The 16,778-nt window shown below is 46.3% G+C and overlaps 1 protein-coding gene across 3 annotated transcripts in view; it reads right to left on the bottom strand.

The window, feature by feature from the left end:
• The window catches only part of CIB2 (calcium and integrin binding family member 2), a 131,236-nt gene that overhangs the window by 107,214 nt on the left and 7,244 nt on the right, over positions 1–16,778 (bottom strand). Inside the window, exon 1 of one of the 3 annotated variants that reach the window (XM_090028532.1) lies at positions 1,720–2,579. The exons of the other annotated variants lie outside the window; for them this stretch is intronic. Coding sequence (XP_089884658.1) covers positions 1,720–1,770 — 51 coding nt within the window. The 5' untranslated portion in view covers positions 1,771–2,579. Of the gene's footprint in view, positions 1–1,719; positions 2,580–16,778 lie in introns of those variants that run through there. 3 annotated transcript variants of the gene reach the window in all.

Below are 16,778 nucleotides of genomic sequence, written 5' to 3'. Positions count from 1 at the left end.
CCCATAGACTGATTGGGCCCACTGGGCCTAGCTACTGCAAGACTCTGAGGCCAATTACATGAGCTTATGAAACATAGGGCTCCAAAGTCCATTAGAAGATGACAAATTCTAGATGATGTATACTGAATGATGACTTTTCAGCCCTCACATTTGCCAGCCTATGCCAAGATGTTAGTGTTAATTGCATTTAGTTTTTGTTTTGTTTTACTGCAGTTGAATTTCTGCTCTGTGTTCACTTTTATTGGTAGTAGGTATACAGACAATTTATGCTTTACAGATCCCTGATTTCCCTCTTCTCAGCATATTTGGCAGGGTTATTAACATAGTCTTAACCATATTCTCTCAGACTACAGAACCTGCTGCAATGACTGATGTCTGGTAAGGGTGAGATCAGCAATAAAGTGAAATTAAATGAGCTTTACCCCTGTGCTTTCTGTGATCATTACATGCACATGACAATATGCCTCTGATGTGAAATGAAGAAGTTATGCCAGGTTATCTGATCAGTATATTAGTGCATTAATCATTATAAGCATCACCTGGGTATCCTATTTTTATCAAGGAAGAGCTGCTTTAAGATGAAAACTGAATGATAAAGCATTTAAGGGAAATGCCAGCAACTTACCCAAATATTTTAAAACAATCATGAATCTGAGAATGTCCCTGAATTTTTATTAAATGACCACCCCAAGAGTTAATAACAACTCCAAAGGACTGTAGTTTCTAAAATCAAAGGTTCTGTTTTAAGGGCCTGACCCAAAACCTGCCACGGTAAATGGAAAGACTATTGACATCAGTATATTTTGGATCAGGCCTTTGGTCATTAGGAGATAAGTAATATTTCAACATTCAGTTTATTGCACTGCTAACTCCATGTTGTTTAATGCTTTGCAGACAAAAACAGAACAACACAGCCAGCCTTCTCTGCACCTTGGAATGGACGTTCAACTTCCCCTTTCATCTGCTTTCTCTTACTTCACATCTTGCCCCCTTTAATTTTGAAGATGTCTGCTGGTAGACAGCCCCCTATTTTTAATTTCAGACAATGCAATATCTGCAATGTGCTGAAGCACTGTGAATGGAAGTGGAAAAGACTAATAGGATGAACCAAGAAAAATGCAACTGAGGTAATGTCTTCAAAAAGATACCAAAAAGGCTATATTCCTTCTGGAGTCCTGCATCTAAAATGCAGCTCTCACTTTGTCAGCAAGCGTGGCAGCCAGAAGTGTGAACAAATTTGGGACAACCATGCCTAAGCAATTAAACCTGAATTCTTCTCTCTAGTTCTTAAGAGGAATAAGTGCATTTACTCCTTATGAGAGATGAAACTGGTCATGTCTCTTCAGCTCCTTCTCACTGAAGGGACTGGGGCAGGATGGGCAGATGTGTACAAATAACACAGTCATCTTTAAAATCTGTTCAATGGAAGAGCCACCCTAAAAACTCACTTTTACCACTCTGTACACAAACTCTGATCTGTTAACTGGACTGGGGTCTGGGACTGATTTCCTTCCCTGATAATTACGGGAAGGAACACAGGAAAGGGGATAGGGCTGGATGTTATGCTGTTAACACTCATGGTAAGCAAATATAAAGAATTGTAGCGAAGGGATCAGTAAAGCATGAACAGTCCTGCACAACCCAGGTTTGGATGATACATCCCAAAACAAAACACATTCAGATCATCCCCTTCCCACAGTGCAGACTAAGAGCTCTTACCTGGTAGGCATCTAGCTGTTCATCAGTAAATATCGTTTGCTTATTACCCATCTTAAATGAGGAATTCTCCCTCTATGCAAATGCATCCCATTGGAAGCTGTAGGAGTCCTCTGTGCTGCAGGCATTTAGACCTTGTACACTCCAAGATCGCGCCGAAGAAATCCCCAAACCCGCATTGAACTGAACTGCCTTTGGCCGCACCTGTCCGCGGAGCAAGGAGCCAGGAAGCAGCGTCCGGGAAACCAGCGGAGCGGGAAGAGAGTTCAAATCAGGGGCCGCCGTCACCCAAGGACGGTGCTGCCATCTCGCCCCTTCCCCTGGCTGTTCCCTAGGCGCAGCTCAGCTTGCGCGGCCCGAAAGCAGCCAGCAGTACCCCGCGCAGGCAGGCAGGCAGGCAGGGAGCGGAGCGGCTCTCCTCTCCCCTCCCGGTGTCCCCGGCTCTGGCGCTCCAGGGCACTCCCTCTGCCTCCGCGGAGCTGCAGGAGCCCTGCGCCACCAGGTGGCGCTCAGCACCCGCGTGTGCTCCGCGGAGCCCCCGGGCGGCCCCGGCTGCGCGGACAGCGGTGCTGCCCCAGCCGCAGGGCGGGCGCGGGGCGACTGGCAGCCGGCTGAGCCTGGGGCGTCTTCCCGGCCTGGCTCCTCCACAGCTGCGGCTCGGCCAGGACGGGAGCAGCCGGGCGGCAGCGTCCACCCCCGCGACGGGAGCGAGTCGCTGCCTGTGCCGAACCCCCCGCGGCTCGCACAAGCGCCGCAGGCTGCGGGCAGGTGCGGCGGCCGCGGCGCGGCGGCCCGGGGAGCTACGGACACGTGAGCAGCGGCGCGGACTGCCTCGGCCTGCGGCGCTCTGCTCTCTCCGCTGCACGTGGGACGGGCGGTGCTGAGGACGCGCGGAGGAAAGGCTTCTCCCTCTGCAGGCAGGAGGAGGGCAACAGAGGAGCAAGGGAGCGCAGAAGGGATCAGTAAACACCCTTCAGCAGCACCGTCTCGGGTCGCCCTCTGTGCTGGGCAGTCCTGAGCACCCCTCGCCCCTCTTTGCCGTGCTAGGGGTGTTGCCTTATTCGTCCTCCCAGATATTCTGATCCCAGAAGCAATTTGGTTGAATCACACGGATTAAGTGAAACAATCACTTTTAAACTCCGGTTTGGAGGAAGCGGAGATGCACAAGCCAGTGATCATGCTCAATATTAATAAGCCACCTTAGGAAAGAAGAATGGTCACAGCACATGACTCAGTTTCCCTACTGAATTGGCCCAGAGGAATGGGCAGGGATACAGAACTCTGAACCTGACCGGTATACAACGCCCCACACCCAGGCCGGCAGCCGTGTGGGAGTCTGAAACTTGCATGAAACCCAAAGGACAGATTCTGAGGGCCCCAGGCCTCACCACCCAGTAGCAAGTATGTTTGTGTACTCTCTGCTGTATGTAGCTGCTTTTCTATATAGTGCCTAATTGATAACGTCCTAATAGAACAGTGTATATAGTGTTTGGAGGAACTTGCTTTGACTTCTCTTGTATTTCTTCAGATAAAACAAAACCACTCAGAGACATCCTGGCTATAACAGCTGCTGGATTCCATATACAGAAGGCAGCACAGCTGGTTCATATTTTAAAAGTGCCCTGCTCCTTCCTCTTACAGCTCCTCAGAGGTTCTCACTGCATTCTCCTCAGGTTCTCATAAGCATTAGCTCAGAAATGACCTCCTGGGTTTACATTTGTCTCAGACCAGTCGCAAACATCCACAAGTGTCCAACTCAGATGGGTAACTCATTTCTATTCCAAGGGCACACACTAAAAAGAAAGGGGAACATCAGATAACACTTTCTGCCTCCCTCTTCACCAAGATACAAACATTCATCCTTGCTGCTAGAATACAATTTACTTTGGTATGCAGCACATGGAAGCAAGGAATTATCAGAATAGCACTAAGAGTAAATGTACCTGATCTTGTAATAAACAGGCCCTGAGAGTTGCTGACACACATGATGTTTTAAAGGAATCAGTTCCTTCGGATGGTGACATGAGTGTAAAATAAGATTAATAGATTTCAAAGACATTAGGGCTGGAAGGGACCTTGTGAGATCACTGGGTCCAGCCCCTGCCCAAAGAGCAAGAAGTCAGCTGGGGTCAGATGACCCCAGCAAGATAATCATCCAAACGCTTCTTGAACGTGTCCAGAGCAGGTGCTTGGCACCACTTCTGGGGGAAGTCTATTCCAGACTTTGGAAACTCAGATGGTAAAGACGTTTTTCCTTATGTCCAGTCTAAAAAGGTCTTCCAGCAGTTTGTGACCATTAGACCTTGTCTTACCCTTGGGGTGCCCTGGTGAGCAGACATTTTCCCAGTTCCTGATGCACACCCCTTATGTACTGCCAAATCACCCCTGAGCCTTTGTTTCCTCAGGCTGAAGAGTCCCATGCCTCTCAGCCTCTAATAACACATGTGGCTCTCCTCTGGACTTTCTCAAGCTTCTCCACATCCTTTCTAAACTGTAGAGCCCAGAATTGGATGCAGTACTCCAGCTGCGATCTCACCGAGGCAAAGTAGGAGGATGACTTCTTGGGTCTTGCTTGAGATGCACTGGTAGATGCAAGACAGAGTTTTATTTGTTTTGCCGGCTGTGGCATCACATCGGTGGCTCATGCTCATCTTGCGGTCAATCACAACGCCCAAGTCTTTTTCAGTCATGGTGCTAGTGAGTGTAGCACTGCCAAGCCTATAAGTATGATGTGGATTTTTTCTCCCAAGGTGGAACACCATGCATTTCTCCATGCTGAATGTCATTAGGTTTTGATCTGCCCACCTTGTGAGTCTGTTCAGGTCAGCCTGAATTGCCAGCCTATCCTCTAGTGTGTCTGCACTTCCCCATAATTTGGTATGATCTATGAACCTGGCCAGTCTGCTTCTGACACCTGATTCCATATCATTGATGGTCTGGAGTGCCCTAGAGGGCCCTAGGGTATGCCACTGGTCACCATGTGCCATGTTGACTCAATTTGATTGACTATCATTCTCTGGGTCCAACCACAGAGCCAGTTCCCCAGCCATCAGACTGTAATGTTGTCGAGGCTGCAGTCCCCCAATTTGTCCATGAGGACATCATGGGAGACCAAGTCAAAGGCTTTTTTAAAATCTAAATATATGACATCAAGCCCTTGGCCTTTGTCCAGGTGATGTGTCACCTGGTCATAAAAGGAAATGAGATTGGTCAGGCAAGACCTACAGACAATGAAGCCATGTTGGTGCTCTCTTAGAATGTTGCCTTCCATTAGCCTGTTGTTGATGGTTTATTTGATGATTTTTTCCAAGATGTTTCTGGGGATTGAGGTCAAACTGATTGATCTATAGTTCCCTCAATCTTCCTTCTTTCCTTTCTTGAAGATAGGCACCACATTGGCCCTCTTCCAATCTTCAGAAACCTCTCCTGAGTACCTCAAGTTCTCAAACATCCTCTCCATTAGTCATACTATGATGTCAGCCAACTCTTTTAGCACTCTTGGGTGCATTGCATCCAAGCCAGCTGACTTCTTGATGTCCAGCCTCTTAAGCTGTTCCCTCACAAGATCTTTGCCAATTATAGGTGTATGATCGCCCTTACCCTGGTAGTCCTGTGTCCTGTCAGGCAGGGTGATTCCCTCGGGCTGGTGGAAAACTGACGCAAAGTAATCTTTGACAAAATTAGCTTTTTCCTGGGTGTTGGTTGTCAGCTGCCCATTTGGTTCAGCAGGGGTCTGATGTTGTCTTTTTCTGACTTCCCACATATTTGAAGGAGGACTTTTTATTATCCTTGATTCTTGTAGCCAGTTTGAGTTTGGTTTCAGCCTTGGCTTTTCTAGTCCACTCCCTCCAGGTGTGGGCCAGTGCTGCATAATCCTTTTTCATGGCAGTAGATGTCAGGGTGGTTGAAGTTGCCCATGATGACCACGCAGTGAGAACATGTAGCCGTTGCCAGTTCCCTAGAGAATTCATGGTCAAGCTCTTCTTCCTGGTTAGGAGGTCTGTAATAGACTCCTACAGATATATCCCCTTCACCATGTTCTCCCTGTACCCTAACTCAGATGGTCTCAAGTCACCTTCCTTGGGTGCCAATTTCTGCTTGTAGGGAAGTGTACTGCTCCTTCACATAGAGAGCTACACCCCCACCCTTCCTCCCGACATGGTCCCTCCTGTACAAGGTATAGCCATCTATACCTGTGGTCCAGTCATAAGTGGAATCCCACTAGGTTTCTGTTATCCCTAAGAGATCAGATTCATTTTTACTTAGCAGAAGGGCCAGTTCTTCCTGTTTGTTTCCCATGCTCCTGGCATTTGTGTACAGGCAGCTAAGCCTGCCATCAGAAGCCCTGGGCTTCCCTGTCCTCTTAGAAGAGTCCCATCCTTGGGTTGGGGTAGGAGTGAGTTCCCTTATGTTACCTGACCTGCTGATTCTGTGGTTGTCACTTCCTGGGCTTGCACTAGTGATTGTCCACCCATCCCCCAGCAATCTTAGTTTAAATCCCTGTCAAGCAGGTCAGTCATTCTGGCTGAGAAGAGCTTCTTTCTGCCTGGAGTGAGGGGGAGGTCGTCCCTTCCCAACAAACTACTGCCTCTCTCTCTCAAGTGCAGACTGTGATCGAACAAGCCAAAGCCTTTGCGATAACACCAATGCTGCAGTCTTGTGTTGACTTCTTCAGTACATCTCTCCCTCCTATGCCTGTGACCTGTAACCAGAAGGATCGAAGAGAAAACTACCTGCACCCTGTTGAGTGCAGCACTTCTCTGTCACAGTATTGCAAAGGTAAGAAATAGTAGTATGGCACTGTACAAGCAGATTGCAATGCATTTGCCCAGGCTTACTAACAAAAAAGCATGCATTTAAATTGTAATAATGAAATCACTATGCATCCACAGCTTATGGATTGAGCAAGATTTGGTCAGAATGTCTGGAACTATAAAAATAAGAAGCTAGAATAACATAACCAAGTATGTTCCCTGGCCTATGTAAATGCCAAATAAAGTGTTGCTGAGATCTAGTTTGGGATTAAGACCAACTCAAATTTGAGAGGGTTGAAACTGCTGTTTGGTACTTGGTCAAACTGATATATTTTTAGCCTCACATTATTCTTATTTCTTCATCATGCAGTGACATCAAGTCTTCCTATCCCAAGAGGTCACCATTAGCCAGAAGAAAAAGACAAAGATTTTAATGAGAGCATCAGTGTGCCCCAACCTTAATCCTGTCAATCAGCTGAAACTGGGTGCTTAGCATCTTTGAAAATCAGGCCAGTGGTTACTCCAAATGCCTTAAATAGGCATTAAAAATGAAGATATCTACAGTAAGTATAGTAGATACTTTTGAATCTGAGTTGTAATTTCATCTTCTCCTTCTGTAAAAAGGAAAAATGTGGTTACCAACCTTCCTAAACATGAGATTTATGACTGAAAGCACTTAAGTATAACCATGTATGCTTGTGAGCGTCAGATCTAAAAGCCTTGCCTGAAGCATTAACATGAATAATGTCTGTTATTTAAACAGTAAATGGGGTACGAGAGAGGTATGTGCCATTTGGAAAATCATGCCTGTCATGTGATGAAAATTCTCCTCTTTACCTGGCCTCATTCAGAGGCGTATTTTATGCTACCAAATGTCAGCTGGTGATGGCTTAAAAACTGCTACTTGTAGTTATTTCTTAGTCATCTCAAAGTTGTAAAACTGCTTGTAGTTAATAATTATATTTTCAGGATAAGTAAAAACTAATGTTTAGTCAACTCTGAGCTTCCATAATACTCTAGGAGAAGAGATCAAGAAATTTGCCAAGATTATTCTGTCTTCTCTGTTAGTTATTTTTGTAACCACATTTTGCAATCCTCAGAGTGCTTGATAGATTTGTTACTAGTACATACACAGATTACTTCCTTCACTGAACAAATGTAGCTACCTCCAGGGTGGAAAACAATAAGGGGAGGTGCACCCAGGCCAAGGGTCAGTGGGGATCTAGTCAGGGAACTTCTGGAGGGACTGGATGTATTTAAATCAGCTGGTCCAGATGATCTCCGCCCCCAGAGTGCTGAGGGAATTGGCAGAGGTCATTGTGGGACCCCTGGCACGGATTTACGAGCACTCGTGGTGCTCTGGTGTGGTGCCAGAGGACTGGAAGAGGGCCAAGGTGGCTCCCATCTTCAAAAAAGGGAGGAAGGAGAACCCAGGAAACTATAGACCAGTTAGTCTTACCTGGATCCTCGGTAAGCTTTTTGAGAGAATTATTCTGGCACATGTCCACGAGGGGCCAGCAGAGGAGATTATGCTTAGGGGCAACCAATGCGGGTTCATTACAGGCAGGACCTGTCAGACCAACCTGGTGGTCTTCTATGACCAGGTTACCAAATCCTTAGACACAGGGGTAGCAGTGGACATAGTCTTTCTGGACTTTCAGAAGGCCTTTGACACTGTCTCTCACCCCGTTTTCATTAAAAAACTGGGGGACTGTGGTGTCGACACTTACACAGTCAAATGGGTCGCCAACTGGCTGGAGGGCCGCACCCAGAGAGTGGTGATGGATGGGTCATTTTCGACCTGGAGGGATGTGAGCAGTGGGGTCCCCCAGGGCTCAGTCCTTGGGCCCGCACCGTTCAACATCTTCATCAGTGACTTGGACGAGGGGGTAAAAAGCACCCTGTTCAAATTTGCTGATGACACTAAGATGTGGGGGGATGTGGGCACACTAGAAGGGAGCAATAGGCTGCAATCAGACCTAGACAGGTTACAGGGGTGGGCGGACGAGAATAGGATGGGATTCAACGCTGACAAGTGCAAGGTGCTGCACCTGGGGAGGAAGAACCAGCACCATACCTACAGGCTGGGGAACTCCCTTCTTGTCAGTGCAGAGGCAGAAAAGGATCTTGGAGTCATCATTGGTGCCAAGATGAACATGGGCCGGCAGTGTGGGGAGGCAGTCAGGAAGGCCAACCGCACCTTATCATGTATCTACAGATGCATCTCAAGCAGGTCCAAGGAGGTAATCCTCCCCCTCTGTGCGGCACTGGTCAGGCTGCAGTTGGAGTACTGCATCCAGTTCTGGGTTCCGCACTTCAGTAGGGATGTGGACAACATGGAGAGGGTCCAGAGGAGGGCCACTTGCATGATCAGGGGACAGCAGGGCAGGCCCTATGAGGAGAGGCTATGGGACCTGAACCTGTTCAGCCTCCACAAGAGAAGGCTGAGGGGGGATCTAGTGGCTGTTTACTTGTCAGGGGGGACCAGCAGGCATTGGGGAGCCCCTGTTCCCCCGAGCACTACCAGGAGTGACAAGAAATATTGGTCACAAGCTGGCAGAGGGTAGATTTAGGCTAGACATCAGGAGGCGCTACTTCACTGCCAGGGCAGCTAGGATCTGGAACCAACTTCCAAGTGAAGTGGTGCTGGCTCCTACCTTGGGGGTCTTTAAGACAAGGCTTGACAATCACCTTGCTGGGTTTGTTTAACCCCAGTACTCTTTCCTGCCATGGCAGGGGGTCAAACTGCTCAGGTCCCTTCAGACCCTACTAACTATGAAACTTTTGCTGTCAGGAAGTTATAGGTTTAGGGCAGGGTGTGAAAGCAGTTAAAGAAATGAGAGACAGAATGTGGCCACAATATTAGGTCTAACATGTTCATGTTGCAAAAAATTCAGTGGGATTCTCAATGGCCAGAGGCTTGCTACATATCATACAATCTTAACTACATATAGTGGGATATTAGTTTCCTTTGATTCAGGAAAAAGAGTGACACTCACCATCTTCCACCTCCTGGAGAACCTTAGTGGGTTCTCGTTTATGGGTTAAATAGCCTAAGACTTCCTGGCTTGTAAAATCTAACAAGGCAACATCCTGAGGTAATACAACTGTGCCTATTTAATGGCCTACTTAACAGGATTAGGAAATTCAGAATGTCCCCAGTATTACTACTGAAGCAAAATGTCATAAATTGAAATGTCTAGTAAAATGTGTATATTGATAGCTATGCTGGTAGGCTTTTTTTTAAAGAATTATCTGTGATCACACTTGACTTTTATAAATATGTTCTTATACCAGTAATACAGATTATGCTCTGGTTTCACAGTTCAAGCCTAGACCCACACTTACCACACCTGCATGGTTTCTACATAGGCTCCCGTCAGGTTAGAGTTATTAGCAGCTATACCTAGTCTTTTGGTGGGAAGAGACAGCTAACCATAGGCCATTTAAGGTGAGCAAGGTCCCAGTCCTGCAAATACTCACGTATATCCTTCACTTTAACCATGAGCTACATTACTTACTGCAATGGGACTGTATTCAGATGCTTCAATCAAACCTACTCTACATGTTTGTTACTCTGCATCCTAACATGAACAGGAGTTTGCACCTCAATTCAGCAGAAGTTCACATTTATACAGCTCCCATTAAACAGCACTCCACAGATGACAGCTATTTCAGGCTGCTTGCCTATGCAGAAGTTCAGACAAGATTTAAAGAGCTAAATCCACCCTCAATGCAGACCAAGCCACAAGGGATGAACTGGATCCATTGGGTGCATCCAGATGAGTGTGCACATGTGTTTCCCCGGGGACAAACAGCAGCAGCACATAGTTGTGCTGCTATTTGTCCCCAGAGCATGTCCATGCATGTGCGCTCTGGCATGCAGCAAGTTAACCTGGGCTGCACCTGGGCTGGCCCCAGCAGCCTTACCTGGGGGCCTCCTGGAGTTCCAGTGCCTGCAATCCCAGTGCAGGGAGCCTAGCCAACAGCTGGAGTGTGGCTCCAGCAAGCCAGGTTCTGGTTTTCAGTGGTACACGCTGCCAGCATTTGTGTTGTCTCACTTTTTTCTGCTGGTTTTTTTGACACCAGGATCTCCTAGTGTCAAAAAAACCTTCTGTGATGCAAATCAGCAGCATGGTGAACTCCTGCATGTGCACCACAAACTGCATGTGCATCCTTATCTGGACATGCCTATTGTCTTTTAATCTTGTGATTATGTGGGCTGAGATGATTGTTCTGGTGAAAAATGTGCTACATCCTCATTTATTACATACTCTTATATTTCTGATTCATGTTTTTAGAAGTTTAGTACAATCAGCAACCACAGTAAATATTGCTTATTATCAGATGGGAATTGTAGAAGGTTGCTTAGAGCTCCAGTTCCTCCTCTATGTAATGACAACATTAGTACATAGCTAAATGAGTGCTGAATGTTCTAAAGATGCCAGAGGTAATAGAAATAAATTGTCAGTTGTTCTACGTTTCTTTTTATTTAAGGAGAGAAAGGACCCAATCATGTTCCTCTTGAAGTCAATGGAAGGGCTTGCCTAGAGGGAGAAGGATAAAGCCCATAGCAATAATGGAAGTTTAAAAATCCCAGCATAAAACAAGGCTGTGGATTCCCATTACACTCTGCTGTGATGAATAAGCCAGTAACCCACTGCTCTACAGGTGTTGTGTTTTTTTTGTCCTCCTTGGATGCAATACAAGTATGGCCCACAACACACATTAACCAGTGGATTTCATAGGGCACTCAAATGCAATTTTTTCTCCATGCATCAAAACAAATAACACAATAGCTTCTTTCTTGCAGTTTTAGCTTAAACTGTAGAAACTCACACTGCTTAGTTGCAAAGGTCACTAGCTCCATCCTTGGTGAGTAAGCCAGGACGGTGGCCATCATGTAAGTCAGTGTTGCCCAGGATTTGAATTGTTGTTGGTATCAGATACTTGGGAATAGCTTTCTCTGCCAGGGGAAGTTTGTAGCCCACTGTTTAATGTGAATCACATGTGTGTCTTCAGGTGCCTAATCAATAGACAGTGTAGGTCTGTTACGCTATGTTGTATGTCACACCTGCTGACAGCCACCAAGGGGAAAAATTAACAAAATGCTGATCAGTGTGTTACTTATACAAACCAGCTCCCTGTTCTGCATAAGTTGTGGGCATGCTCCAATCTACCACTATATAGCATTTAAGGCTTGTTTATACAACCAACAGTACAGATCCTTTGCAGCCATCACATATACCCATTCTAGTAACCAGAATAAAAACCATCAGCTCAAGAGGTAGGATAAAAACACTTCAAGGGAAGTTAGGAACCAGCAGAACTCCTTGCAAACTTCAAAGAACTTGACAGAGAACACCTGAATTCCTTGTTTTACAGCATGTGGTAACAAAGACAGATGTGCTGGCTTACAAAGAGCAGGCTTTAAAAGCACAGCAACACACAGGAAAGAAGGGGCCCTCTGCATTTATCTAGGGGATTTTTTATTAAAGTCCCCAACTCTAGGTTGTTTTGGCTTGTTTGAGTAGAAAGCCTGGAGAAGGAATGCTGCCTTTGTTTGAAATGGTCTTAGCCTTATAGGGAAGGCTGTTCTTAATTATTGAGGAAAAGTAGCTTGGCTAAAAACTTCATTACAGCTTTTCATTGAAGGGAAAGTTCAGCCCAGCCCACCACTTCTGCTGAGCAGAACATCTCCAGCTGATGACAGTGAGAGAGACATGTGGATGGAGATAATGGGGTGTACCTTGGATGTGAAAGAATAAGGTCCATGTCTCTGTTCCAGTAAATATTTATAACACAGAAAAACTGATGAAGACCCATCCCAGAATGGCCAACAGCCTAAAAGTTACAGCACTTACTTTGGATATGGAAAACCTGAGTTCCCTGTTCCAAATCAAGCAGAGCAAGAATGATTTCAAAATGGGTCTCTGACAGCCTAAGTAATTGCCCTAATCAGTAGGCTATAATAGACACTTAACTGTCTTAGTTTTCACTATGAAAGGTCTTGGGTTCATCCTCATCTGTAATAAGAAACATTTTTACATCTCAACATTTTCATAAAATAGGAAAATAGTTTCCCACATGGCTCTAATCCTATGATCAAATACAGAGTTGGTGAGGGGGATGCAGCTCCACTGACTACAGGGCAGTTGGCTTATCTATGGTACTCTGGCTCTAAGAATAAAGGCATTTTGGGTAATTCCTCACTGTCTCACGGAATGGCACCTGAGGCGAATATGTGAACATAAGATAAACAATTTCTCTGAGTCTTCTTTCCTCAGTGTGAAGGGTCTCTCCAGGCATGTAATAAAAACAACATGCAGAGATTCTTTAAACAAAAGAATATGCAAACCACAAGTGCTGGAGATCAACTGTGCTACAAACTCTTCCAGAGCATTCTGTCACATCCCCTATTATATGGCATGCTTACCTTGTTATACTAACTGGGTAGGTTTTAAAGACTTTGGCATAAGGTACCAAAATGTTATTACTCTCTTTGTCCATGTATTTTAACTGGTCCAACTGCTTTAAACAGTCATTTGCACTTATGCAACATCTCAAATATAAGATACTACAAGAAATCAATACACTTATATGTATATAGCAAAGCCATAGTAGTGTTATGAGTGCCTCTCTTTTATCACACTGTTTTACAGTATAATTTCTTTAAAATATTTGCCATGCACATTGCCTTTAAACTACATAGCAAAGTAAACTTTATACCCTGCAATCAAAGTCAATCTCAAAGTGCCATCTATAAATACGATTGAAGAAGATAAGTATATACAAGAATCAATGTACTAGCAATTAAATACTGGTATACAGGTAAGTAAGGTATTTAGGAACATTTTTCTGACTACATTTCCAAAAAAATGGATCAGTTTGAGAGCTAGAAATATGACCAATCCTTACATTTATGTGTTTGATTAGACAAATATTCAACCAACTGTGGTCAAGTCCTATGTCCTCATTCACAGGGCACTATGCTGTGCTAACCTACAGATCTTCTTTTAATACCACATTTACTCACAAGCATTTCCCCTCACAGTTAGCCATCCCAAGTTGGCGTATGTGTTTTTAGCAAGGAGGGTGATTTCCATTCTGGGATGGAAGCATACAGTAATGCCTATCAGGGACTATGCTGCTTTCCCAGACCCACGTAGAAGCTGCAGAGTCCAGTTCTCCCCTTCCAGCTCCAAAGCTCAAGCTTTAACACCATCACAGCTGCTACTGAAATGGCAGCAGCTTTTGGGAGCAATCAGGCAGTGACTTTGACACAGATAAAGCTTGAGCTTTGGAGCTAGGAGGAGATGAGTGATGCATGTACCCTGAAGCATTCAGCCATGGTGAGCCCATGCTGTGGCTGGGAAGACTCTGATCTTTTTTTTTTCATTCTGTCTTCCCAAAACAAGGTGAGTGTTTTATTTGGGAGGGCATATGATATGCTAGAAAACAGAGAAAGTTACAAAGAGAAAAATGATGACTTCTATGTGGCAAAACCATGCTGGTGTGCTCTGACAGATAGGAACATGTTGAGCAGTGTCTTCTCCTAAACCAGTGGTCTCCAACCGTTTTATGTAGGAGATCACCTTCAACATTTAAAAGCAACCCAAGATCTACCATGTGCCGCTGCCACCCCTCCCCCGAGCAGGTAAGTCTGTGGGGAAGGAAAGGGGGGCGCAGATTGAGGCAGAGGGAGAAAAATTATTTGGGGGTGCACCTCCCCAGGAGATAAGTCCCACCTAGCTGGGGATCAACTCAACTTACCCCTGCTCCTTCCTCTGCAGCACTGTCCCTCACTGAAGTGGCTTTGATCTAGCCCCTGCCCCTTCCCTCCCCCACAGACTGACTTGCTAGGCTGGGGGGCGCGTGTGCATGCATGCAGGCACTCAGCCCCCCATCCCAGCCTCAGATCGATTCTAAGAGGCTCTGAGATCTACCAGCAGATCGAGATCCACTGGTTGGTGACCACTGTCCTAAACCTTTATAGATTGACTTAATTATGTGTCATGCTTCAAGTGCCCATGACTGGTACTAAAACTTAAGTTTTTTTCCAGAGTCTTCATTGGGGAAAAAACTGTGTTTTAAAACTCAAGTTAGTTACATAAGATAAAATCCTAATAAAGACAAGGCAATTTGTACTTTTCTCATGATTTAGCACACGGGTGAGCAATTATTTTTGCAGGAGAGCTGCTTGACGGGTTTTGGTGAGCTGTTGAGGGATAAATGGGTAGCCCTTCCTCTTAGTCACCATCTTGGGATCAAAATCACTCCCCTAACCCCCTGACCTTTGCCACTGGAAGTCGCTCCCCTTGCCCCCTGGAAATACTCCTTTTGGGAGGAGAGGTTGCCATCTTGGAACCAGAAAAAAACCCGTCAAATCATACACTAAAAGTCAAACAACTACTATAATGTAATTAAAATTTTATTACAAAAATATTGTCATCTTGATTTGTGTTTCTGTAGTATATATAGAGATTGTATAATACAGGCAGTCATCAGACTTACGACACAATTGATTCCCGAAAACTGAAACGTTGCAACTCGGAACCAATTTTCTCATAAGAAACAATGTTATAAACGGGGGATTGTTCCTGAACCAAGGCCTGATACCCTAATTTCACCAAAAATACCCAAGAATTTTGTACTCAATCAATTATAGATGAGTAATATAGCTACACTAATGTATTTATATCGTAAGTGGCAATCATACTGATTTGGAAGGACTTCTTTGAGGTGACTTTGTTGGACTTTTTGAAGGGCTCTTGGCTGGAGTCTTCTCAGGAGTCTTGGCTGCAAAGTTTTTCTGGAGTCTTGTCTGCTTTCTTAAAGAAAGTGTAAAAGCAAGTTTGGACAGATGTTCTCCACGGAAATAAGCAACGCAGTGAACTTGTTCATTGGCGTGGCATCGCATTGGATCGAGAATTATAAGTCAAAACTGAGGTCATAAAGTTGAAACAGGGTGTCAATTTATAAATGTTGTAAGTGCGAAACATTGTAACTTGAAACTTTGTAAGTTGAGGACTGCCTGTAACTCAAAAAAAGTCTTACTCTTGTATATTGTGTGTGCGTGGTGTGTATGTATGGTGGAGGGTGGAGGTGTATGGTGGGGAGCAATGGGGTATGTTGGGGTTGTGTATGTGTGGGGGTTTTGGGGGCAGGGTGTGGGTGTGTGGCTTTTGTGGGGTGTGAATGATTATGGCAGGGTGTGGGGACCCCTCACACCCTCCCTCCACATGGCATGTAGCCCCCACCAGCAGCAGCAGGAGCACCAGCAGACGGGGTGCTCGGGGGGCTTGTGCCCAGCACAGGCACTGGCACTTGGCAGCATGCAGCTCTGGCCAGTGCTGCATGCAGGGGCGCGGAGTGCAGCTCAGCTGACTGCCTCTATTGCAGGGCTCCATGCAGCACAAGTGCAATTCCTGGTACTTACATGCTACTGGGGAAAACTTCACGCCGGCTGCTTTTCCTGCTCCCTGCTGCACAGGTCCCAGGACTCCATGGGCAAGCAGGGGCCAGGGCTCCCCTCCACTTCTGGCAGAGTCCTGGGACCTGTGTGACCAGGTGTGGGGAAGGCAGCCGGCTGCAGTGCATTGGATTTCCTCCAGTAGCACATGAGTTCCAGGAGCTGCACATGCACTGCGCAGTGCCCCACAACAGAGGTGGCCAGCCAGGCTGCATTCCTTGCCCCTGCATGCAGTGCTGGCCAGAGCTGTGCCCTGTTGGATGCCAGTGCCTGTGCCAGGCATAAGCACCCCCACCTGCTGCTGCTCCTGCTGCTGCCAGTGGAGGGTCCGTGCCAGGTGGGGAGAGGGTGTGGGACACCCCATGATGATCCCTCATACCCATATCCCATCCACCCAAGTTCCCTCCAGCCCCTGCCCCATGCTCCCTGCCCCCACCCAGCTGCAGCTCCCCCTCCACTCACCCCTAGCCACACCCCCGCTGCTTCCCTACCTGGTGCCTAGAGTGAGCAGGATACCAGGGAAACTGAGGTCCCCAGGTGGCTGCAGCAGTGGCGGCAGCAGCTCTGCTGGGAAGCTGAGTGCTGGCTGGGTCAGACCCTTCCGCCCGCAAGAGTGGGAGTGACACACACTAGGGTATGTTGGAAGAGTATATATATGTGGGCGCCTCACTCCCACCCTTGCAGGAGGAAGGGCTGGGTGGGGTACAATTAACTGGTGGTTACCTGTGAGCCAGATGAAAGTACCTGGTGGGCCAGGTCCGGCCCATGGGCTGTGTTTTGCCCACCCCTGATTTAGCAAATTATATTGAACACTAGGTTCCTCATACTCTAGAGCA

Source organism: Crocodylus siamensis, chromosome 15, assembly GCF_052110815.1.
Source record: "Crocodylus siamensis isolate JL-2025a chromosome 15, ASM5211081v1, whole genome shotgun sequence".
NCBI classification, from domain to species: Eukaryota; Metazoa; Chordata; order Crocodylia; family Crocodylidae; genus Crocodylus; species Crocodylus siamensis.
Note: the sequence above shows the minus strand (reverse complement) of the source record. Positions and strands in the feature narration are given on the sequence as shown.